Genomic DNA, 26,683 nt, shown 5'->3' with positions numbered 1-26,683 from the left:
CAAGTTTGACGATTCAACTTTTTGGAAACAGTTTCTTACGTTGATACATTGGTGAATTTGGAATTGTCAGAGGAGAAAATGAGACTAACTAACGAAGAGATTGTTAGTTTCTGTGTTGATTTCCTCGGGGAAGCCAGTGACATAACTATCGTCTTGATGCAGTGGACTATGGCGTACTTGGTTAAGTACCCTGCCATTCAAGAAAAACTCTAAAAAGAAATAGCATGCAAAATTGTATAGCAAATAAATTAGAGGAGGAAATCACAATAAGTTGATGAAAGAAGAGGATATAAGGAAATTGTTATATTTAAAATCAGTGATCATGAAAAGCTTAAGGAGGCATCCACCATCTCATTTTTTGCTACCACATAGAGTGACAGATGAAATGGAATTTAATGGCTATGCGTTACCAAAGAATGCGATAATCTATTTTATGGCAAGAGAAATGGGATTGGACCCAAATGTGTGGGAGAATCCAATTAAAATTAAACTGGAGAGGTTCTTGATAGATGATCATAGAGAAGATGGAGAGACGTTTGATGTAACAGGAAACAGAGAGATCAAGATGATGTCATTCGACGTAGGGAAGAGAATATTCTTGAGCTATAATTTTGTGATGTTCCATTTAGAGTAATTTGTGGCTAACTTGATTTGGCGTTTCGAGTGGAAGCTTGTTGAGGGAGACAATGTTAATTTAACCGAGGAGATGTATTTCACCTTTACTATGAAGAATCCACTGTGAGCTCACATAAGCACATAAATAACCAAAGTTCGTTGTAGTAACTATAAGACCTCAAAGCACATATACCAGATCAACAAAACGACTGAAAGAAAGAATAATTTAAAGAACTCACATAGGTGATGAAATCAACCTTGGAGTAGAAAATCATCTGTTATGTGGGCGCCGACTTTAAGTTCCTTCTCTTCTTTTTTTTTTCAAGAAAAGGCTTAGCGTCATACACACACCATTGTACCTTCCATCCTTGTATATATAAGATATATCAAGTTGTTTTCGGTATGGATTTTCAATCCAATTCTGTAAGCTGTAACCAAAAAGTTTAAACATAAAATTTATATTAAACACAGAACCACAAACTCATATAGTTTCATTCCTAAACAGAAAGCAATGTTTAATTGTATAAAAAATTATGCTGGCAAAAAATACATTCCTTTTTAAATTAAGAAAAACAAATAACACATTCCTTTTTAAATTAAGCAAAACAGTTAACCAGTTCTCCATACCAGAACTTATAATTGAATTTAATTATTCGGTTCATAACCTGAGAATGAAATATTTGAGACATAACCCTTTTCATTTTCCACCTTAAATTTGGACTCTTTTGACAAACAATACGTGAAATTTTAAGAGAACACAAATTCCTCAGCATAAATCGAACCAAAAACACTTAAAAACTGTAGATGCGAAACAACGATGAAAAAACTAAGCAGTTACCTTAGTAGAAAAGGCAAAATCGACAACACACAAAAGAAAGAGGCAGGAGAAACAGATGAACGACGACCAAATCAAAGAAGCAAAGGAGATATAGGAAGCGCAGATGAGAAAGTTGGATTGTTCTTTGGAATGAGAAGAAAAAAGATAGAGAAAATCTGTACAGGATGATGGAGCAGCGGCTTATCTGGAAATGGTTTTGTTGTGGTGAGGATAGGTAAATATCAGCCAGATATAATGACTGTTTTCCCTCAATAATGTGCTTATTTACCATTCTTCCCTTGGGCTTCCTAGCTCTGCCTTTTCAATATATTTCAAATAATAAAATAACTTTTTTTTAAACGATACAACGACAGACAACAATAATAACAACAACATAGTCAATATAATCTCACATAACAAGTCTGAGAAAGATTTTGTGTACGTAGTCATATTTTTACTTTGTGAAAGTAGAGAGATTATTTCAAAAAAAAAAAAAGATAACCATTTTGCTGTAATCTGATTTCTTATTTATAATTATATTTTAATAACAAAATAACTTTCTTTTTAAAGATGGTGTAACAATAACATTTTTGGAATTACACTAGGTATCATACTGTCTTAGTTATTGGTATAACAATAATATATTCAGTGTAACCTCAAATAAAGTTTGAAAGGGGGTGTTGTGTAGGCAACATTATCCTTCTCGTGAGAGGATGTTTTTGATAGGTCATCGACTCAAGTAAAGCTAGCATATCAAACATCAAATATCTATATAAATAAAATAATGAATAAAAAATTAATAACCATGAAAAATGATCAAATTTATCCATCTACTTTGAAAAATTGGATAAATATACCCTTCGTCATACTTTGGGTTCAAATTTACCATTGCTGACATACATTAAGGAAGAATTTATCCTTTTACTTTGAAAAATTGGCTAAATACATCCTTCGTCATACTTTGGGGACAAATCTACCTTCGATTTCATACTTTGGGGGTCATATTTATCCTCATTGTTAAGAAACTTTTCACTTGTACCTTCCTTTAACAAAAAAAACTCAAATCAACATTAAATTATCTAATTTTTAAAAATAAATCACACCCTACTCTAATTCGTCTGATCCAACCCACTAAAAGTACACAAACAAATATACCCCCTCCCTCAGTTCTATTGGTCAAATTTTTTCAACGAACAAAAATACTTCTCTTTCAATGTGCAACGTTGACAGGTTGTTTACAAATTAAATGAACAAAACGTAAAACAAAATGGGATAACGTAGAAGCGTGAAACTATGAAAAATTTCTATTACAAACTATGTTTTTGTTCGATTATGTCCAAATTTCAAACTTGCCATGCCGAATCAGTAAATAAATTTTCTGAGTAAATAACATGATGAAAAATCTGTATATATCTAAATTGCATATAAATATATATGAATAAAGAGACGTCATGATTGGCCCATAGGAAGACCTCTAAACTCAATCATCCAGAGAAATATCCAATAGGCCTAATCTATTGTATTTGACCGTCAAATGTCATTTTTCATGAGTTTTGCACTGATGCAGATCCATGAACTGAGAGATGGATATATTTCTTTGTGTTTGCACTGATGCAAATCAATTTTTCATGGGTTATGCACTGATAAATATATAGTGGTTTAATCTCGTTGAAAAAATTTGACCAACAGAACTGAATGAGGTATATTAATTTGTGTCCTTTTTGTGGCTCAAATCGGATCAGGTTAGATTAAAGTGTACTTTATTTTTTAAAAATAAGACAGTTAACGTTGATTTGAGTTTTTCTGCTAAGAAAGAGTACATATAAAAAGTTTCTTAACAATGAGGGAAAATTTGAACCCAAAGTATAATGAATGGTATATTTAGCTAATATTTCAAAGTAGAGGGATAAATTTAACCTCAAAGTATGATGACGAGAATAAATTTAACCCCAAAGTATGACGAATGATATATTTAGACAATTTTTAAAAGTAGAAGAGTAAATTTGACCATTTTCCCTAATAACAATAAAGTATGACAAATAATATATTTAGACAATTTTTTAAAGTAGAAGAGTAAATTTGACCATTTTTCCTAATAACAACAACAAAAAATATGATGAATCGAAAAAAAAAAAAAACAAAGCAACCTTTTTCTAAAGTCATTTTCTGAGAGGGGATGAGTGAGGGGATGAGTGACCTGTTTATTGTGGTCCTCCAAACATGTATTGCTGGAATTACCAATACTTAGCCATAAGGCACTCATGAATGGATCCACAAGCATCACTACTTTTTTGCAAGACTAATATTTATACATCAAGAAAATTTAATATATGTATACGATGTAATGAAGTAGGTGTTAGTTTGCGATCAATGTACATTTTTTATTTATTCGCTTGTGAATATCTATATTTATCATAATTATTAGTCGTTTTATTTTTTAACTACCCATATATTGTGTAAAAGTTATATCGATTGTTGTCAATACTGACATGTAAAATGAAACTAAAATGAAGCAATTATTCCATCGAATTAAGTAATGATATGCATGTTTGATAACGTATCTACTATATCAAGAACATCAATGAACTTGATTATTGTAATCGCGTAAGATGATATTTTTTAACGGGTATACTTCACGTTTGAGATTAAATATATCTACAATATCAAGAATATTAATGAACTTGATTACTGTAATCACGAATGATGACCTTTTTTAACTGGTATACTTCACATTTGAGGTTAAATATGTTTATTTAAATTTTGAAAGGACCAAGCTAAAATTCAATAGTGCTATTATTATATAATAATCTAATTCATTCATTTTAAATTTGAAAGGTTTACGAGTTTATGTACCATATAAGACATGTGGATTCGAGTCCAACAACACTACTTTAATCCCCCCTCCCACGAATAAAATAAATATAGTGTTAAAGTACGTGCCTTACTGATCAGTGACTTTAACGTAAGAGTTATCTATAGATGGAACGGGTTGCCTGAGTGTTTCAGGGAAGCAGTAAAACAGTAAGTAAAGAACACAATGATTTTTACGTGGAAAACACCCGGCTCAAAAAGGTGTAAAAAACCACGACATGTACCTCTACAGGATTTAACCCCAACTTCACTAAATAACTCTGAGCCTCAACAACGATTGATTACACAACTCTTGTAACCAACAAATAGGAATTATAAACTCTAATTCCTTTAACATAACGACTAGGAATTATAAACTCTAATTCCTAACTACACACACACCTCCCAAGGTATGCATTCCCAAAGTCTCTGAGTTTTTCCCAACTTGAACACTAGCTCCTAGTTCAGTTTATAACTCACTGAAACTACTATTACATCAATAGTTCAAACACAATGAACAACTCTAAAAATCAACACTAAAACTCTTAGCTCGATTCCATACTTAGGACCAGGTTCTTCAATGTGTTTCTTCAGTGATTGAGTAACACTTCATGAAGTCAATCTGTCGATTGTGCTTTTCTGCTTTGTAAGTGCATTATTTATTTTGACTGATGCATCTTCTATTTAAGCACAACTCTTCAAAGAGTCATTCTTTATTTCAAACTCCTCCTTCAATCATAACACTCATTGCATAGAGTTCTACTTCAAGTAAGACTCCTTCTTCAATTCCAACTCTTGTCTCCTTAGTGTTGTAATCAAACTCCAACTGTCCAAAGAGTCCTTCAAATTGTACATTTTGCATAGACTTCTTCAATTTTCAGAATCTTTCTCCTTCTACACATAAGACTCTTAAGTATATGCTCAAAAGTGAAACTCCTTCTTCGCATAGGACTCTTTTTCAACTCAACTTCCTTTCCCTTATCATCAAGTGTTGAATCAAATTCAACTTATTTTATTCCCCACGTGATCAGTAAGTTGAAGTTTCTAGTTGCACTGAATTAACTCATTCTGATTTTTAATTATTTATATCGTAGAATGCACTCTTGAACTTGTCGGATCAGTGAAACACGTATATCAACTTATTTCATTCATATTTCCATTCATCAAAACTTCAAGGTTCCTATAAATTTTCCTTTTTTGATGATGACAAATCTCTTGTCTTTGTACATTCAAATATCTTCACCTGTGGGCACTAAAGTATAAAACACTAGAATGAAACAAGTTAGTCAATGGGTTAGTATAAAACACTAGAATGAAACAAGTTAGTCAATGGGTTATAAACATTGCACAACCCTCTTATCTTCCCCCTTTTGGCCTCATCGAAAACCATTTCAATGCAATAATATACTAGCCAAAGTGATTTGTTATGCTATTCATGGCCACTGGGGCTATCACCAAAACAATCAGACAAAGACTTTAACCAACATAGTAATGTATTAAAGAGAGCATAAATATGAGTCAATTTAGCAAAGATAACCATTCCATTTAGCTGTCAGAGCATATTCCACATTTTACCTAAGCTAGTACTGAACAAAGCAAAATAACTGGGCATTAATAAAAAAAATATGATATAAAAGTGGGACATGGCTAAGGATAGAATAGTGAGGAGCTGATGAGGAAGGTGGGACAGGTGTTATCAATTGTGTCAATTGACGAATGACTTCAACATTTTCATTCCTTTCTCAATTAAGGTCAAGCTTCAAAGTCATGATCCTAGCCTGAAGAACCACTTATTCTGCTTTATGACTGTCAGATGCAGCTTCTAGTTTAGAATTTATCTCAGCTAAATTATTTTTCTTATCATTTTTTTTTGCAATGATTTTTAGCCCTCCTTATTGAACTAGGTAGAGCAACATGATTCATCTGTTAAAAAACATCCATTATTTTTTAAAAAGTCAAACCTAAACTTGGACTGAGGAATTCTAAAAGATCTGAGCCAATTAGGAACTAAAAGAAAGAGCTTGTACCTTTTCATTCTTCAGAAACATATTTTGTATGTGATTGATGATCAAGCTTGGAAAATTCATGGTACAAAACTGATATTTTGGTTGAGAGAGAAGAAGAAATTTCTGGTATAGGATTAACTCATTTGTGCACAATCATTTGGAGAGAGTCAAAGAAAATTTGGTCAACTAATTCGTCAATATCATAGGACAAGGAGAGGATGAAGTGTGAGGAATGGAATAGGTGTGCTCAACTATTTTAACTTAGACAACCTATGTTATGTCATTATAGAGCATACCTGATAAGAAGAACTTTGTAGTCACAATTGCTTGCTTGTACCTATTTTCTGCACAATCTAATACAAAATTAGGTTAGAAGAATAAAAAATCTAGAATTGGGACACACAACTAAATGTGCAAGATTGAATCGAATAACATTTTAGCTAATAAGATTTAAAAGAAAAATGGTTATTCTAGTCAATCATTGAGGGGAGTTCATGCAATTTTAATCATCTCCAAATCTAACCTATGCCTTTCAAAATGCTCTCTACTTAGTGCCTTTGGTGTTTCTCCAGTCATTTAAGTAACCCACATAGTCAACATTTTTATAGCCCTCAAGAGTGAAATTACTTTCATTTTAATACCATAGTCTCAAGCCATTGATTTCCATGAGATATCTCAAGATTCTTGTGACAACACCAATTCTTATGAATTACCAACAAAATTATCATCATCTTGTGTTGGTGTTATTGATGCATAAATTTCTTGATTTGTTGTTCCCCCTATTAATATGCCCTCAGTCTGTACAATAGTTGAACCAAGTGGTACAACATGTTCCTGTGCATGCTTATCAGTTTCACTGTCATCCTCTTTTTTTTTGCCATCTCCAAAAGATCCATTCCCCCTTTAAATGTGGTGAGTAAAAGAAACTTTCTTTGTTTCCAGTCTTATACCTTGAAAAAGCCCTATCCATGTATAAATTTTGCTTCCCTCCTTTCACTCTCACCTGTAAAACAAATTAGGGGTTAACTTTAGGCACCCAGAAAAGCTTGGATGCTTTCTTATGAGAAAAAGGATGTATGAGGTTCCTTCTAGCCTATCGAGGCAACAGGTTATGTGACCTATTTCTCTGACCAGATTTGACCTTCTTGTTAGCTTATGCTAACATGAAATCAAATTTTTTTGCTAGACTTATGCTTCTTGATTTGCTTTTTGCTGCAACTGGACATTCAGTGGTTGGATGTCCCTGGTTACCACAAATATAACACAGATCTTTAATAGCATTAGAACTTTTATAAAAGCCCAACCCAGCCTTTTTATTGTGAGTTCTTTGACCTAACTTATGAACAATTCTTGCAGAATGTGTCAATCTATTAGCTCTTTCAAGATCAAGTTTTAATTTAGAAACTTTTTGACTCAATTGACTAACCTTTTCTTTTTCACAAAAGTATTCATGTTTAATCTTAGTCAATTCTGACTCAATTTTTTTCTGTTCCTCACTTTTGACCTTTTTTTCCTTTTCAGAAAGAGTGTTTCAAGATTTCAGATTTGAGGGTCAGATTTGATGAATCAAGTCTGCTAAACTGTTCGTTAAAAGTGCAGTTTTCCTTTGCAACAGTGTTCTTACAGGTTTCTAGATTAATAAAATCAAACTTAAGACTTGCAATATTGTTGAATAACTCATCCCTATCGGAAATTAATTCTTGAAAATCATCAATTAGAGTACTCAATAAGGAAATAAGTTTTATTTTAGAAAACAAATGTAACTTTTCTTTAAGTTCAAGTATACTTACCTCAGAAGCATCATCTTCTTCCTCCAAGTCTGAATCTCCAAGAGCCATGACTGTTGTTTCATCAACTTCATCATCATCTGAGTCAGATCCCCAAGCTACTACCATTATATATTCTTCTCTCTTTTTATTTTTTTCTTTCAATTTCTTTTCAACCCTTTCCTTTCTCCATTCTATTTCCCAGACAGGACAATCCCTGATCTGATGATCAATCTTACCACACTTGTAGCATCCATTTGGATTGTCATTGAATCATTTCTTGCTACCTGTTCTCTTCTTCTTTTTGAAGAATTTGCTGAAGTTCTTAGCTATAAAGGCAACTTATTTTTCACCAAGTTCAATTTCTTCATTACTGTCAGATGCCTTCAGAGCTAAGGTATCCTCAGGGGCTGCTAGATATTTAGTTCCATCAATTTCCATTTAATAAGTTCTCAGATTCCCTACTAGTTCATCTAGTGTCATACCTGTGAGATCCTTATTTGCCTCCTTAATAGCAGTCACTTTAACATTTTATTTTGATTTTGGTAGCATCCTCAACACCTTTTCAACTTGTTCTTCAATAGTGATGACTTTTCCCAAAGAAGTCAACTCATTTGTCAAGGCAGTAAGTCTTGTCATCATTTTATACAAGGTTTCATTCTTCTTCATCTTAAAAGCTTCGTATTCAGTAAAGAGAAGAGCAATCCTGAATTTTCTTAACTGAGAGGTACCCTCATGTACATTGACCAGTACATCCTAAATTTGCTTAGCAGTGGTACAGTTTGACACTCTTTTGTATTCAGCCGGTCCTAGTCCACAGATTAAGATGTTCTTAGCCTTAACATTTTTCTTTAATGCCACTAAGTCATCAGCGGTAAACTCACTTCTTACCTTCTTGACTTTTTCACTATCTTCTAACTTCATTGGAATAGTAGGACCGTTAGTGATCCTGTCCCATAACTCGTAGTCTTCTTCTTGAAAGAACGTTTCCATCCTAGCTTTCCACCAAATAAAGTGAGAACCATCAAAGAGTGGAGGTCTAATAGTGGATTGACCTTCACTATGACCAGTAGGAGGTGCGGAATTCATGATATTGATCTTTGTCTTAGGTGCTAGCCCTTTTTAAGACAACCTCGCTCTGATACCACTTGTTAAAGTACGTGTCATACTGATCAGTGACTTTAACGTAAGAGTTACTTATGGATGGAATGGGTTGCCTGACATGTTTCAGGGAAGCAGTAAAACAGTAAGTAAATAACACAATGATTTTTACATGGAAAACACCCGGCTCAAAAAGGTGTAAAAAACCATGACCTGCACCTCTACAGGATTTACCCCCATCTTCACTAAATAACTCTGAGCCTCAGCAACGACTGATTACAAAACTCTTGTAACCAACAAATAAGAATTATAAACTCTAATTCCTTTAACACAACAACTAGGAATTATAAACTCTAATTCCTAACTACAGACACACCTCCAAAGGTATGCATTCCCAAAGTCTCTGAGCTTTCCCCAACTCGAAGACTAGCTCCTAGTTCAGTTTATAACTCACTGAAACTAATATTACATCAATAGTTCAAACACAATGAACAACTCTATAAATCAATACTAAAACTCTTAGCTCGATTCTATACTTAGGACTAGGTTCTTCAATATGTTTTTTCAGTGATTGAGTAGTACTTCATGAAGTCAATCTGTCGATTGTGCTTTTCTGCTTTGTAAGTGCATTATTTATTCTGATTGATGCACCTTCTATTTAAGCACAACTCTTTAAAGAGTCATTCTTTATTTCAAACTCCCCCTTCAATCATAACGCTCATTGCATAGAGTTCTACTTCAAGTGAGACTCCTTAAAGTCAAACTCTTGTCTCCTTGGTGTTGTAGTCAAACTTCAACTCTCCAAAGAGTCCTTCACATTTTATGTTTTGCATAGACTTCTTCAATTTTCAGAATCTTTCTCCTTCTACACATAGGACTCTTAAGGATATACTCAGAAGTGAAACTCCTTCTCCACATGAGACTCTTTTTCCAACTTAACTTGCTTTCCCCTCCACATAAGACTCTTTTTCCAACTCAACTTGCTTTTCCTTATCATTAAGTGTTTGAATCAAATCCAACTTGTTCTATTCCCCACGTGATCAGTAAGTTAAAGTTTTCAGTTGCACTGAATTAACTCATTCTGATTTTTAATTATTTATACCATGGACTGCACTCTTGAACTTGTCGGATCAGTAGAACACATATATCAATTTGTTTCATTCGTATTGTCATTCATCAAAACTTCAAGATTCCAACATATAATTTTCAATTTCATGCGTAATAAAGAAAAAAAGATCTTTCACTTTTTGTGTGTCTCCTTTGAGGCTTTGACCAAGAAAAACCTACGCTAGTGCTTTGCAATTGCAAAACTTTTTGAAGATCTTATTTTAACTTCCATTAATCTTAATTTATAATAAAATTTTTATTCATTATGTAACAAAGAGGAAAAAAAATAATTATACGATATTGTTGTTGTATAAGATGCCCAATAACAATAATGACATACCAAGAGGTCTGGAGATGATAGAATGTTGGCATGCCTTACTTTCATCATGTTGAAATAGTGAGATTGTAATTTTCGATAGATCCTAAGCTTAAAAAAAAGTTTTAAAATTGAAAAATACAAGAGCGAAAGAAGCTCTTATGAAAATGCTAAAACAGAAAAAGTATTTACAATAAATATAGTAAGGTAAATAAAGTAAAAGAAACATCAATAACAATTGAAGAACTATATAATATTATAATAAGTTATATTGTAATTATTACAATACAAAGTTTATAATGTAATAGTAACAAATTATGTGGAAATTGCAAATTAAATATGAACTAAATTTTACAAATTATTTATTCTTGCTTGTATGGTTTGTTGCAATCAATTAGTATGCAGTGCACATCACAAATTCTGTTATTGACAAAATAAAATAATGACTACCATGTGAATGGTTATTTTTATCCTTGGATTATTTCAATTCACGTATTACTAATCCTCCCTCCATTTCCATATTTTATCCATTATAAAATAATAATATATTGATTCTTGTAGGGCTTAGGGGATATTAGTTACCCAGAAAAGAAAGATTAGAACAACAAAATGTGAATAATATTGAGTTCTTAGTGATAAATAAAAACAACAATTATAATAATATTATTCTAAAGAAAACAAAAATAATGTTACCTTAATTTCTAAAGAAAACAAAAATAATGTTATACTGACTTTTCTTGTGATGCACTGCTGCTGTTTCACCTACTTCTTTGTTTTGTTTTTTTTATTTGATGCTCGATGTCTATATTTAAATATGATTAAATTCGTATTTGCATATTGTTGAGCTCATTTCTAGAGAGATTCTCTTAATATAAATTTTTTCCTTTTTAAACGATCAAACCTAAGACAATTAAAATAAAGAAATTTCTACTATTTGAATATGGTCTCAGTTGATTCATACACTTTTCTTAAGTTGCACTGCTACTATTTTAATTCCTTTTCCATAATAATTTAATTTATAATTTTGTGGATACAATAAATAAATGAGAAAATAAAATTAAAATAAAATCAGGTAGCGTGGAATTAACGCAGACAAAAAAGAAAGATTCTATATGGACCCATCTCTTTGTGGCAATAACTTTCCAATCTGTTACTCAATTGACATTCTTTTTTCAAAATGAAGAAGAAAAAACATAAAAAGAAAACAAAAGTGATCATCTAATTAATTACTTTAATATAGTAAAGAGAATAATCCCTTTTAGGTCGGCTTGCTCTTTCAAGCGAAGTCTAATCTACCAACAACCAAAAAAAAAAAAACATTTGTGATAAATTAGATCTCTTCATCGTAATTAGATATCTCGAATTTGAATCATAAATACAAAAAATAAAAAATAAAAAGTATTTGTTAAACATTATATTGATGTGTCAGTAATGAAGTGGAGACTTGTCTTCGGAGCTTTGTTTGATAAAAAAAAATATCACTAAAACTTAAAGGTATAGTTTTATAAAGTGGTAGTTAGACCAACGTTATTATATGGAGCGAAGTATTGGACTAGTTAAACACTCTTATATTCAGAAAATACATGTTGCGGAGGCGACGACGTTAAGTTGGATATGTCGGCATATTAGGAGCGATAAGATTAGGAATGAGGATATTCGAGATAAAATGGGGATGACATTTGTGGTGGACAAGATTAGGGAGTGAGATTGATTGAATATGTGAAGAGACGAGGTGCAAACATCCAAGTGAAGATGTACAAGAGGTTAGAAATAGTTGATACAAGGAGAGATAGAAGTAGAGCGAAGAAGTATTAGGGAGAACTGATTAGACAAGATAAGACACAACTTCAGATTATCAAGGACATGACCTTATATAGCATGCTGTGGAGAATGTGTATTATGACAGAAGATTAGTCGATAATAGCATTGTCATGCTTTTTGAGGTTTTGGGCTTGTTGGTGTTTGTTCTTGTACTTGTCGTTGTAGGCCTTACTTTTAATATCTATCACAGTCTACTGTTTGTTGCATTTCAATTATCACACTATTTTTTTTGTGTCTTTATTTCTCTTGTAGACATTGCACTATTTTCTTGTTAGATGATATATTTTTTTCATTGTTTTCTCTTTTTTGTACTTGGATTCACTGTACGTGAGTTGAAGTTGTACTTGAGCTGAAGTTCTTTTGGAATCAATCTCTCTACATTCATGAAGTTGTGGTAAAGTCGACATACACTCTACGCTTTTCATACCTTGTAAAATTTCACTGAATATGTTATTGTTATTGCTTGTTACTTTAACAATTTTTACTTAAAGCAATTTGATTTTTATCAGGGTACATGCATTGTGAAAAATTAAAGAGAAAAGAAAACTAACTATCATTACGAGTAACACAATTATACTTTAGAAATTACTACCACTTTTATGTGAGAGAAATAATTAAATTTACCAATAAAAATTATTTCAATACAACAACAATACACTCCAAGTATTAATTTTAAAAATTTAGGTTTTCCAAAATTCGAGGTATTAATGATTATGTGTTTTAAATAAATTATTGTCTTAATTTTATTTTTATTGTAGGTTAAATTATATTCCCTCCGTCTCATTTTATTTTGCTCAAATTGGGATGACACAATTATTAAGAAAAATAATAAATAACATGATTAGTTTATCATAGTACCTCTATTAAATGATGTTTACATTTTAATTTAAAGAAAAAGTAATTAATGCAAAGGGCAAAATATGAAAAAAAAATTGTCTTATCTTGATAAGTAAAAATGAACAAGTAAAATATGACATCAGATTAAGAAATTTGGAACGAATAAAATGGGACGGAAGGAGTACTTGTGGGAGTATTAATTTTAACTTTCTTGCTTCACCCGAAGTCAACTAGTACAGTAGTACTCATATTTGAGTGTGATCATTTGAATTTATATCAACATAAGACTCATTTAGGGGAAAAATGTAACATGATTTAATTAAACAGAAAATGAATTTTATATTTTACTTCTCATGATTTTTTAATTTTTTTTAAAACACGACCTAGACGTTGTCGTTTTACTTGCAGCTAAAACTTAAGCCGCCGGCTACTTAAAATATGCGGCGCCAAGTGATTTTACTGGAATTACCTCCGTCTCATTTTAATTGAGCACATTTTATTTTATAATTAAATGATGAATTTTATTCCCGTTGTTTAGTTGACTCCTATGAATTCCTTGTGTGCCTTTTAAAATATAATGATTAAATATTAAAATTTGATGCATATTACTTCATCTCATCTCATGCAGTACGTTTAGAACATTGAATATATAGAGTAATAATCATTTAATTTTAATTTTGAGATTTAAAATTATTTATGTACTAGTCAATAATTTTAAAAAATGTAGATGTATTTAATATTCCTATCAAGGGTAAAATGAAAAACATATACATGAAATATTCTTGATTTTAAAATTTAGATAATTAAATTAAAATAAATATTTTTTAAAAAAAAATCAACAAAAAAATCAACTAATACAAAATAGAGGAAGTGCTATTTTAAAATTTGCTCATATTAGCGATATTTATTGGACATCGAAATGAGGATTGCAATTGAATTTTCTCATTTGATGTTCACTATTTAGGAGTTAAGTGAGAAAAAATAATTAATTTTAGATATTTATTTTTAATAAAATGACGAACGAAAATGGCACTGAGTGAGTAAAATATTATTCTCCACTCACTCACACAAGAATGTAAATGTATGTGAACCACAGAATAAATATTCCCTTCCTTTGAGAAGCCAATATTAAGAAGAGCTCTAGCTTTCTACATTCATAGAAACACCCCAACCTTCTTCTTGAACCTTGAACCTTGAACCTTCTTCTTCAATCCCTTTGAATTTTTCAATTCAATCAAAATGGTGAGTCAATTAAACCCTTTTGATTTTCTAGCATTTTTTTATTGTACTTTAATTTTACTGTTGATGTCTTCTTGTTTTGTATTTTCTTGTTGTGTGTGTGTGTGTTTAGTTTGTTATCTGTGATTGATCTGATTAGATAATCTATGTGGGTGGGTGTTGGATAATAAACCGATCTTTATTGAAATTTCACTTTGGATTTGTTCTTGTTGTGTTTGTGTGTTTAGTAGAAGAAAGATTTTGTTAATGGGTTTAGTTTGTTATCTGTGATTGTTTTGATTTGATAATATATATGGGTGTTGGCTAAAGAAGTGATCTTTATGGAAATTTCACTTTTTATATCTTCTTGTTGTGTTTGTGTGTTTAGTGGAAAGATTTTGTTAATGGGTTTAGTTTGTTATCTGTGCTTGATTTGATTTTGATAATCTATATGTGTATTGGCTAAAGAAGTCATCTTTATGGAAATTTCTTCTTGTTTTGCTTTGTTTTTTCTTGTTGTGTGTGTGTGTGTGTGTTTTAGTAGAGAGATTTTGTGAATGAGTTTAGTTTGTTATCTTTGATTGATCTGATTAGATAATATTGTGTGTGTGTGTGAGGTTTTGTAAATGGGATTAGTTTGTTATCTGTGATTGATCTGATTAGATAATCTATATGGATGTTGGCTAAAAACTGATCCGTATAGAAATTTCACTGTTGCTTTCTTGGTCTGTGTCTGTTTGTTTTAGTGGAAAGGTTTTGTAAATGGGTTTAGTGTTTATATGTGATTAATTTGATGAGATAATCTATATGGGTGTTGGATAAGAAAGTGATCTGTATGGAAAATTCACTGTTGATATGTTCTTGTTTTGCTTGTTTTTCATGGTGTGTGTGTGTGTTAGTAGAAAGGTTTTGAAAATGGTTATAGTTTTTGATCTGATGAGATAATCGGCATGGTTATTGGCTAAACAAGTGATCTTTATTGAATTTTTTAGATTACTTCAGCTTGAAATCTTGTGAGCTTATGAGCTGATCTGAGAGTTTGGTTAGTATAGTGAGTTGTTATAATTGAAAATTTTGGTTCAACGTTTTTTGGTTTCAGCTGAGATTTAAGTATTTAGTTGGTTGGTATTCCGTCGATCTAATGTGTTTGATGATTTTCTTGATCGACTGATTACTGTTTTTGTTAGAAATCAATGATTTTCTATCCAAGGGGTTTATGAGTTGCGCTCTTTTGGTCTAATGCATGTTTAGGATGTTCTTGCATTTGAATTTTCTTTTTTCAATTGCTTGGCTGCTGTGTATTGGAGGCATATATGAATAACTTATTCAGAATAAGAATGGACCCAGATTAGCTCAATTAGAGCAATTAAAGATAATTTCTTTTTTTAAGTTTCTAGCCAATGATAATTCACAATTGTTTCTGAAAGAGTATATGCTATTATCAGGCGTTGATAGCGATACACTGTTCTAAACCATTGTGAAGAGTACTAGTAATGGTGCAATCTTCCTTTGTTACTGTCAATTCACGTCCTATTTGATACTAAAGTAGGTGGGGTGGCATAGAAAACAAATGTTGTAGCTCTTATATAAGCTGTTTACCTGCTTGTGCTCATCCACTGCCAGGATTCTCTTGAAACTTGACTCTCCACCTATGCCAATTGAAATCACTACCCTGAATGCGCGGTAGTTACTCTTGTTTGTGTTGATAGCTCGTGTAAGACAGTCTAGTAAGCTATGTTATGACAAGGACAAATTCCACTGCTGCAGACTGATGCGACAATGTTAATTTCCGGGAATGAAACCTAGTAAATCTTTAGTGTAATTGCTTGTGTGTGTCTTGATTGATCAATATAGAACAATGGAGATTTATTGTGATGGCCTTTTTAGATTGAATTCGTGAGAAGTATAGAGTCATTTTGCTTCAGTGTCTTGTGATTTATTAAATGTTGAACAAGTTCTAATACAATCAGAGGATTTTGGTTATTATATAGGCTAACGCAGCGTCTGGGATGGCTGTGCATGATGACTGCAAGTTAAGGTTCTTGGAGCTGAAAGCGAAAAGAACTCACCGCTTTGTTGTTTTTAAGATAGAGGAGAAACAAAAGCAGGTTGTTGTTGAAAAGATTGGTGAGCCAACTCAAAGTTACGAAGATTTCGCTGCGTGTCTTCCTGAGAATGAATGTCGATATGCTGTCTACGATTTTGATTTCGTCACTGCAGAGAATTGCCAGAAAAGCAGGATTTTTTTCATTGCATGGTATTACTCTTAATGTTCATAATCATCCTAAACTAAATTGCTGTATTTCATTTGTCTCAATGTGTTCTTTTTCATCTTCAAGGTCCCCTGACACCGCAAGGGTGAGAAGCAAGATGATCTATGCCAGTTCAAAGGACAGATTCAAGAGAGAGCTCGACGGAATTCAGGTTGAGTTGCAAGCAACCGACCCGACTGAAATGGGACTTGATGTTATTAAGAGCCGCGCCAACTAGATATCGACTCATAGTTATCAGATGGGCCCTTATAAATGAGAGCTCCTAATGCAATCATAAGGAAATATTTAAAAGTGTGACAGATACTTGGTATATTGGTTGCCAAGTGCTACAGTATATGTACTTTTCAATGAAGAAGTTTTATGGTGTTTGGTATATGATGTAATTTGTTACTTCCAAATTTTCCACTGGTAGCTTGATTCTATAAACTACTATTATGTATCCATTTCTGAGGGATAGGGTACATTTTAGATTCCTTTCTAAAATCTTCTTTTGACACTCTACCCTGTGATTCTTGTTTTGGAATGGATACAAGCAAGCTGGTTGTTGTTCTAATCAGCAGTTTGTATAGGTTAATTTAATTGTGTTTTAGAAGTTGTCAAGAGAAGCTGGTGAGAATCTGTGTTTTTTTCCTCAAAGAATTGATCTTATTTTCAGCGTAACGATGAGGGGATGTAAAAGAATTTGTCACATTTGCCTTTTCATGACATTACAATTCATCTTTTTGAGTCGAGGGTCTATCGCAAACATGTGCAGTAATGGCATTACATGGGCTATGTTGTTGTTTATGTTGCTTGGACTTTTCAAAAATGTTGTCACAGCCCCATCGAATTTTTTGAAAATACATTATTTTTGAAGGATTCAATGTACATCTGATGTTGTTGTTTATGTTGCTTGGACTTTTCAAAAATGTTGTCACAGCCCCATCGAATTTTTTGAAAATACATTATTTTTTGAAGGATTCAATGTACATCCGACGGTATTATTGAAGAGTACGAACAGTTGTTGTTGCTGCCTTGCCACGCCTATTACTGAAAGACTTATGTGCACTTATAGTTGCATCAAGTAGTTTTGCTTGCATATACGAGGTGTTGGTGTGTTATTACATTCCTTTTAAATTCTATTGCAAGGATCTATTAGTTTTTTTTTAAAAAAATCAACACTAGCAATTAGCTATTCTTTAAGATAATCTTTCTGTAATGCTTGAATTATTCTCGTTAAACATGGTTTTTTCGGTCAATTGATCGAGAGGACGAAACAAAATTATTAATTTTCATTAGTTGTTCATCGATGCCATCAGTTATTCTATCATCATGTTCATATTTATCTGAATTGTAAATAACGGGTTCAAACTATCATCTTTTCAATAGGTTCAGAAGTCAGTTGATTTTTGTTGTAACCTTAATAGTGCTTTTTTATATTTATTCTGTCAGTTGGATCAAAAGTATTTCATTTTAACAAATCTATGGAACTAAAGATGCTAAAAATTTATTAGAAGGATGAAAATTGATCTACCACCATAAATTAGCGCCAATGTTAACTAAAAACTCTTGTTATCAACTTATAATATACTAATCTCTATGAGCATGCCTGGTACGTTAATTCCTGACAACTATAATAAAGATTATATTTGGAGATAATTAACTTTCTGTATTTCTTCGATCCTAAAACATTTGTTTAGCTTACGACTAGGGTGGGTGTTCGGTATTTTCATAATTCAGGTTTGGTAATTTGATAATCGGTAAATGAAAGCAGATACCAAATACCATACCATTAAATTTCGGTTCGGTAATTCGGTAATCGGTAAATTAAATTTTGGTTCGGTACGGAATTTGGTATTACCATATTAAAGTTGGACATGCTTATAGTGATCCTATTTGGTGATAATAGTGGTGATTTCCAACCAGCGTTTTGAGAAGAATTTAATTTTGTTTGGTAGTTTTATACCTCTGAATACACAGTTTTACACAAAAAAAAATCAATTTTGTTTGGCCTTGTTACACATTGATATGTGTGGCTCAATTAATGAAACACCTTAAAACCTATGTTATTGTAGTTTGATCTAACTCCAAGAAGGGGAGAACTGGATGTAACACGAATAAAATTTACACCAAACTAGATGTAACACGAACTGAATGTAACGAACTGGATGTAAATGTGATGCAAAGTCATAATATTACTTCTTATAAATATGATGGAGAGCAATATATGTTATGTTGTCTGCCAAGTGCTAAGTTTTTCGATAATTTCCATTTGTTGTTGACATGTGAACACAAGGATTAAGAAGGCTTGACCAAGTCTCCTTGGTTAAAGCCATATTCCGGCCTATGTTAGGAATATTAGAGTTGGAAAAATGCAGCCAACAATGGTGTTATGTATTATGTCATGAAGACTTCTTTTATGTTGTTCCCTTCCATACCCTGATTTTCATTCTTAGCGTGATATTTTCGTCAAAAGTTATCACATGTTGGTTGCAAGGAAGTCTGCTGTGTAAAGTTAAGAGTCTACTTTATGTCTATGTTTAATAGTTCAAAATTTGCTTGAGCAATATTCACACAAGTATGTGGCCTTTGGAGTGTGGACTAGGTATGTAGCCTATGGGTCACTTAACTATTATTGTATATTCAAAAAATACCAAATACCAAACGGTAGTAATATTTTTTACCAATCCCAAATCCAAATACCGTAATTTTAAAATTTTACTTCCAAATACCAAATTACCGAATACCAATTACCAAATTTTTTGGTTCGGTACGGTAATTCAATTTTTGATATTTTATGCACACCCCTACTTAGACATACCTTAGATAGAAGGATGTGAAAACTGAAGATCGTGGATAAGGTAGAAGGTTTCTAGACAATGGAGAGTTGTCTTGCTTTTCGATGAATTTATTAGTGTTGTTTGTTGTAGTATTAACTCTATTCTGTAGTGTCTTGTTTTGGATTTCTATCACCATGTTGTTTATGATATTTCAATTATTGCACTATTTTTTTATGGAAAAATAGCTCGGTGGACCCTTATACTTGGTCTGATTTGTAAGGTGGATACTCCTATTTATACATTTGTCATCTGAATCCTTGAACCCATTTAAAACCAATTTTTTAAACCCTTTACCCATTAAAACATAACATTTTAAACCCTTTTTCATCCAACTAATATGAATGTAATACACTCGCCGACACATGGCATGCTATGTCTTTTTTCATTGACACGTAGGAAATTTTTATTAATTTACAAATATTTTTTTAAAAAAAATTTAGAGGCCATGGTCCTTCAACTTCTTCTTCTTCTTGTTCCTACCTTTAACCATTCGAATCTCTAACTCCCCCAACCACCCAACCACCAACGTATCACCTCCAACAATTTTGACTTTTTCTGCCTTATCAATTCAAATGAAGACGAGTCAATACATTCCTTCTTTTCTTGAAAATCATGATTACACCGCTGATTGAAAAATCCTAATCGAAGCAAAACTCTACATCAGGCCTTCATGTCGTAACCGGCGAACGATCCACGACAACCATCGAAGGCGAAACCGTACCAGCCTTCGCCGGTAGCTCTACAAGATCTTCCTATGATTACTCCGGCTTCATCGTCGTTATTGCATTACTTTGCATCTTTCAGGCATTTCATCAAACATCTTCTTTGAATCACTAAACTCTCCACATTTTCCGTAAAGCTCCAGTATCTTTAACCTCATAAACCTATCCAAACTCAATTCCATTTTCATCACCTGGCAAGTGGCAATGTATTTGTTTGCCACTTTCCAAATCCAATCCACACCCACATGCCTTAAGAGCCAAAGGAATTATATAATTATCAGGCAAAACAAAATCATTAATCATATCAAAAGTTTTAATTTCATCAGAGTAAGCTCCTGAAGACACAAGAACTTCAATAAAAGCAGTGTAGAGATACATATTCGGTTTCAGGATTTGCCGAAAAATCTTGGAAGCGTATTCAATGGAGGAGCATCTAAAAGATGGGGGCACAGGGAAATGGGGTGGGGAAGATGGGGGAGAGGCTGGGGGGACGGGGAGAGGGGCTGAGGGATGGCGGAAAACGGGGTAATGAAGATGAAGGTTTTTTATTTTTTAATTTTTTTTTACAATTATTTTTTAAAAAAATTAGAGGCAAAAATTGGGGGCTTCACACGCCGAAACGCGCATATTTTACATGCGTTTTGCTAAATCATCAAATTAATGCCACATAAGTAAATAAGGATTTAAAATATTGAGTTTTATTGAGTTGAGGGGTTTAGATGACAAATGTATAAGTAGGAGTATCCATTTTACAAATCAGACCAAGTACAAGGGTCCACCGAGCTATTTTGGCTTTTGTTATTATTTCTTTTTTCGTTGATTGCTTCACTATTGTTTTTCCTTTTCATTTTCATTTTGATATGCTGTAATTGAGTGGAGGATCCTTCAGAAATGGTGTCTCTGCCTCCATAGTGGAGGAGTTTATGCACATTTTGTCCTCTCCACACCTCATTTGTGAAATTTCACTGAGTGTATTGTAAAGTCTTGTCAATTTTTTGGGACTGCAAGTACTACTTAACAGAAATCACCTTCAAATATCATTACTTTTCTACCAAAATTTATTTTGACTGAGAAATTTGTGTCCAGTATCATATTAAATAAATATATACATATATATATATATATATATGTATGTATGTATGTATATAAGTAATGCTATAATGTATAAATTCAAGAAAAATAATTACAATTTTATAGTGGACTAATTCTTACAGTATATTTTAGGTAAATTTCTTTAGCGGCAAAATAGCTCAGTCAACCTTTGTACTTGGTCTGATTTGTAAAGTGGATACTCCTACTTATACATTTGTCATCTGAACACTTAAACCCATTTAAAACCAATTTTTAAAACCTTTTACCCATCAAAACATAACATTTTAAACTTTCTTTCATCCAACTAATATGAGTGTAACACACTCACCGACACATGGCATGCTATGTTATTTTTTCATTGACATATAGCAAATTATTATTATTAATTTACAATTATTTTTTTAAAAAAATTTAGAGGCCATGGTCCTTCAACTTCTTCTTCTTCTTCTTCTTGTTCCTACCTTTAACCATTCAAATCTCTAACTCCCCCAACCACCAACGTATCACCTCCAATAATTCTAACTTTTTCTGCCTTATCAATTCAGATGAAGACGAGTCAATCATTCCTCCTTTTCTTGAAAATCATGATTACACCGCTGATTAAAAAATCTTAATCGGAGCAAAACTCTACATCAGGCATTCTTGTCGTCACCGGCGAATGATCCACGATAACCGTCGACGACGAAGCCGTACAAGCCTACGCCGGTAGCTCCACAAGATCTTCCTATTGATTACTCCGACTTCATCACCATTATTGCATCACTTTGCATCTTTCAGGCATTTCATCAAACATCTTCTTTGCATCACTAAACTCTACACATTTTTCGTAAAGCTCCAGTATCTTTAACCTCACAAACCTATACAAACTCAGTCCTATTTTCATCACCTGACAATGTATTTATTTGCCGTTTTCCAAATCCAATCCACACCCACATGCCTTAAGAACCAAAAGAATTATATAATTATCAGACAAAATAAAATCATTAATCATATCAAAATAAGTTTTAATCCTATCAGAGTAAGCTCCTGAAGACACAAACACTTAAATAAAAGCAGTGTAGAGATACACATTTGGGCTAGGATTCGCCGAAAAATCTTGAAAGCGTATTCATTGGAAGAGCATCTAGAAGATGGGGGGATGGGGAAAGAGGGTGGGGGGCGAGAGGGAGAGGGGTAATGAAGAAGAAGGATCTTTTATTTTTATTTTTTTATAAGTATTTTTAAAAAAATTAGAGGCAAAAAATTGAGAGCTTCACACACTGAAACATGCGTGTTGTACACGCGTTTTGCCAAATCATCAAATTAATGTCACATAAGCATATACGGGTTTAAAATATTGAGTTTTATTGAGTTGAAGGGTTCATATAACAAATATATAAGTAAGAGTATCCAATTTATAAATTAGACTAAGTGCAAGGATCCACAAAGCTATTTTGTCTTTCTTTAGCACTTCAATTTTTATTTTACATTTGGGGCTGACTGAAGGGCAAAGCGGCTAAAGCCACCACTTCCTAAGTATTATAAAGGCCCCAAAAATTTTATAATTTCCATTTTATTTTTATATTTCAATTCAAAATAAATTTGGAAATTATTTAATATTTATGAAATTATTTTGGTATGTCGTTCATAATTATGCTATTTCATTTCAAACAAGTATTTGCTTATCAAAATAACTCTTTCTTTAAATAAACTTGATGAATAGAATTTGAAGTTTATGAAAAAACAAATTTGACAAAAACTTTTCAAATTCTCTATTTCAAGATCCCGTCCACAAATTTTTATTTTTTCATGTGAATTCATGTTCAAACATAACTTCAACTTTCAAATATTTCTTACAAACTACAATTTCAAATATTTTTTTCTAGAACTTCAATCTAATCGTGTCTTCGTGGCTACTTAGAGGCAAAAAATTAAGAAGATTAGACAAATAGAATTTCTTAAAACATATTTAATTTGAATGACCAGATATGTGAATACCTCCATTGCGAAAACTTAGTAAGATAATGATGGTCATCAATGTGATACATAAGATGTTTTGAATGTCTATGTTACAAAAGAAAACATAGTTAAATAAATTTTAAGCCTCTTTTTGATATTTGACTTTAGGCCACATAATTAGCTGGGCCGCCCACCCGCCCGCTCTTTCACAGAGAGGAAAAGGATTCTTCTGGGTGGTCTTTTCCACGAGTAATTACTGTAGCTTTAAAAGTTCAACATTGAAAGAACATTCAAAATTAACTAAAAAGTTGAAACTAATCCCTAGATATATCATAATTATGATGATTTTATATTTGAAATTATTCAAAAAGCTAAACCTTCAAAAAAAAAATTGATGCAAATTGAGTTAAAGTCAATTTTGATTTAGGATATATACAATTTCAAAATATAAAATCAATGAATACAAATGAATCCACATTCATATTCATTCACTAAATTGGATCACATACCTAAATACGAAAACAACACATCCAAATTCATTCTGTGAAATTGACATTAATTTACAATTCGATTTACAAAATATATATTTCTTACAATAAATTTTTCAAAAAAAATCAAGATAAAGCAGAAAATTAAAATGAAAGACATTGAATTGTATTCAACTAGCTTGTTATCGAAATCAAGCAAAGAATTTTTCGCAATTGAGCGTTGATATGACCTTCCAATCTTTCTATAGTGTCCAAGCACACATGCTAGTGTATACAGTCGTACAAATGATATAAGATTGAGAATTTAGATATCGACACAGAGATTTGTCACTATTCACCAAACTAGACTAATATTGATTATTTATACAATAAACAAATCTCAAAGATGAATTTATGAATTAACTAAACTAAAGATAAAAAGAAAATAATTAAGGAACAATTAATCAAGATGGAGAGCACACAGATTTTTTGAAGTCAATGAATTAATTGATCTAGGATTATAGATTCGCCAACAATCGTGTATCTAGGATTATAGATTCGCCAACAATCGTGTAGAGTATCAATTTCATCAACTTATTTGATTTCTAATTATTAATTTGCGAGGTTGATTATATGATAATGAAATTTTGAGTCTCTAATCGTTTATTTCGATTGGCCTCACAATTATATCGTTGGGCGAAAATATGATAACCCAATCCAAATATATTCAAATATCTTATCATTTTATAACCAAGTAAGGCGATCTAGGTATTTTCCTATCTTAACTATTTTACTAAAGTAAAAATCTTACTCCTTATATTCTTTGCTATATCTTATTGATTCTTCTTTCGAGATCACAATAAGGATATAAATTCATTTTAATAGTAGCTACGCATTAAAATAGCAAGCACAAAAATATAATTACAATTATAACGATAATCAAACAAATCGAATCAAGAGTTACGAAATAATCACGTCGTCAACTTTCATAATCCTAGATCAAGAAGTTTAACTCCACACAGAAATGGAGCAACTACAATAAATCATACACAAAAATAATGTAAAATAAAAATAAAAGAGAAGAAAAGATGTTACCATTATTGTCTGGCCTCCATGGCGGCTCCTTGCTCTCTCTGTGTCAAAAGTTATGTAGAATTTAATTTTATGAAATATTTACAGGTGTAGGGAAAAGCTCCAAATAAATAATTTAATCTAAAATGAATCAAAAAAGATAAAATCAAAATAATGTTGCCTCTGTGCCATGCTGCAAACGTGGACAAGCACTGAATTGACAGGTAAAATTTTTAATTATAACTACGGTCACTTTTGATTATTTTAATAAATTTCTTTCATTAAGTTGTATATTTGATTTTCTTTTATAATGTTCTGTCTTTAATTTATTTTAGCTTCAAATCTCTTCATCTTCATACTATTTTAATTCTACACATTAAAAAATAATATTAGGCACAAGTTATAAATACTGCTCAAAAAAGACAAACAAAAATACTAAATATGATGCAAATACTAACTAAAAATATATTTTCTAACTTTCCATCACTTTCATTGAGAACGATATACTTTTCTTATCATAATTCTAGAATCGATTTCATTTTCATTTTCATATTTGTTCTCTATATTCTATTAGATATGAGCTTTAATACTGAACTAATGGAAAAAGAATAATGAAAAAGTTAAAGAGAATAAAGGGCGTGAATTATTCTCCTTATTTTTTTAAAATTTTTGTTCCTTCTGTTATTGTAACTGAAAGATGAAAAAAAATAGGTTAATTATATTTTACATTATATTTGTAAAAATGATTCCTAAATGCATTTACTCCATAACCGTTGTCTACAAAATGTAATTATTAAAACTTTAACGTAGAAGCTAGTCAAAATGAATAAAGAGTTGCTATATATGAAATTTTGCCGAATTAAAATGATGGACCAAGTTTGAAAAGATTATTTTTGGTGATATTTATTTGGTCGAATGGACAACTCGTGTCTTTGTCCCTATTTATTATAATAAATATTTAATATTATAAAACTATAACATAATAATTAAAAAATGGAAAGATTCTCTTGGACAAATGCTCCCAAGTTCTTAATTTTTATTACAGATTTTCAGATTAATATTATGATTTTTATCGAGTAGTATGTCACGATTCAAAATAGGACCATAACTTCGTCAGTATTCTACAGAAAATTTGGCAGAGTTTTCACTGTTTGGGTACTATCAAGAAAATTTCTTGTCTCAAATCAACAACACAACAAACCAACATCACAACCAATACATCAATATCATCAACACAACTCATTCTCAACGAGATAATACTACTAAATCCATCTCCAAACTATGTGAAGTCAAATACTCCACAAGTCCATATTAACAATAGCATACTCAAAAACTTTAAATAAATCACTATGAAGTGACTTTAAGAGTTTTCAAGGAAAAAAAAATAACAAAATAAATAGATAAATTGCTGGCCAAGCGAATAAGTGCGGAGCTCGCCAGAAATATGCCAGCTCGAATGATCTAGCTAGTGAAATCCTCACCAACATCACCTGTGTTCTCTGTAAAAATAATAACAGGAGTGAGATGCTAGCTCAGTGAGTAATAACACTTAACCACAACCGTTTTAATGGGGACAAGTCGTAAATTAGGCTGGCGTGATAATCAAAAAGTGTCATGAAATAATGCTCTTCCAGAAAATAATAACCATTGCATAAGAAATCAATTTAACAATTTGAAAGTAGCCAACAAATATCATCATATCAAGTTTTACCTTTTGGGAGGTTTTCAAGAATGAATCATGCAACAGTGTGGCATTCTACTTCAAGAATAGCCAACAACAATGGATCCCTCGTAAAGGAGTCAAATATCTTATCAATAGGTCCCTACTCGAGGGAGATCAGTAACAG

At 31.8% G+C, this 26,683-nt stretch overlaps 1 protein-coding gene across 1 annotated transcript; it reads left to right on the top strand.

Moving 5' to 3' along the window:
- Positions 1 to 14,170: 14,170 nt before the first annotated feature.
- Positions 14,171 to 17,280, top strand: LOC107842967 (actin-depolymerizing factor 1). Its single transcript, XM_016687059.2, has 3 exons — positions 14,171 to 14,478; positions 16,446 to 16,711; positions 16,794 to 17,280. The coding sequence occupies exons 1-3, from the start codon at positions 14,476 to 14,478 to the stop codon at positions 16,942 to 16,944; spliced, it is 420 nt and encodes a 139-aa protein (XP_016542545.1). The 5' UTR covers positions 14,171 to 14,475; the 3' UTR covers positions 16,945 to 17,280.
- The last annotated feature ends 9,403 nt before the right edge of the window (positions 17,281 to 26,683 follow it).

The sequence above is a fragment of the Capsicum annuum genome, chromosome 9 (genome assembly GCF_002878395.1).
Source record: "Capsicum annuum cultivar UCD-10X-F1 chromosome 9, UCD10Xv1.1, whole genome shotgun sequence".
NCBI lineage: Eukaryota > Viridiplantae > Streptophyta > Magnoliopsida > Solanales > Solanaceae > Capsicum > Capsicum annuum.
The sequence above is the reverse complement of the archived record's forward strand: the minus strand, read 5'-3'. Positions and strand labels throughout refer to the sequence as shown.

Coding starts and splice junctions, on each gene's coding strand:
- LOC107842967 (XM_016687059.2), top strand. Junction 16,712..16,793: donor AGGATTTTTTTCATTGCATG/GTATTACTCTTA, acceptor TTCATCTTCAAG/GTCCCCTGACACCGCAAGGG.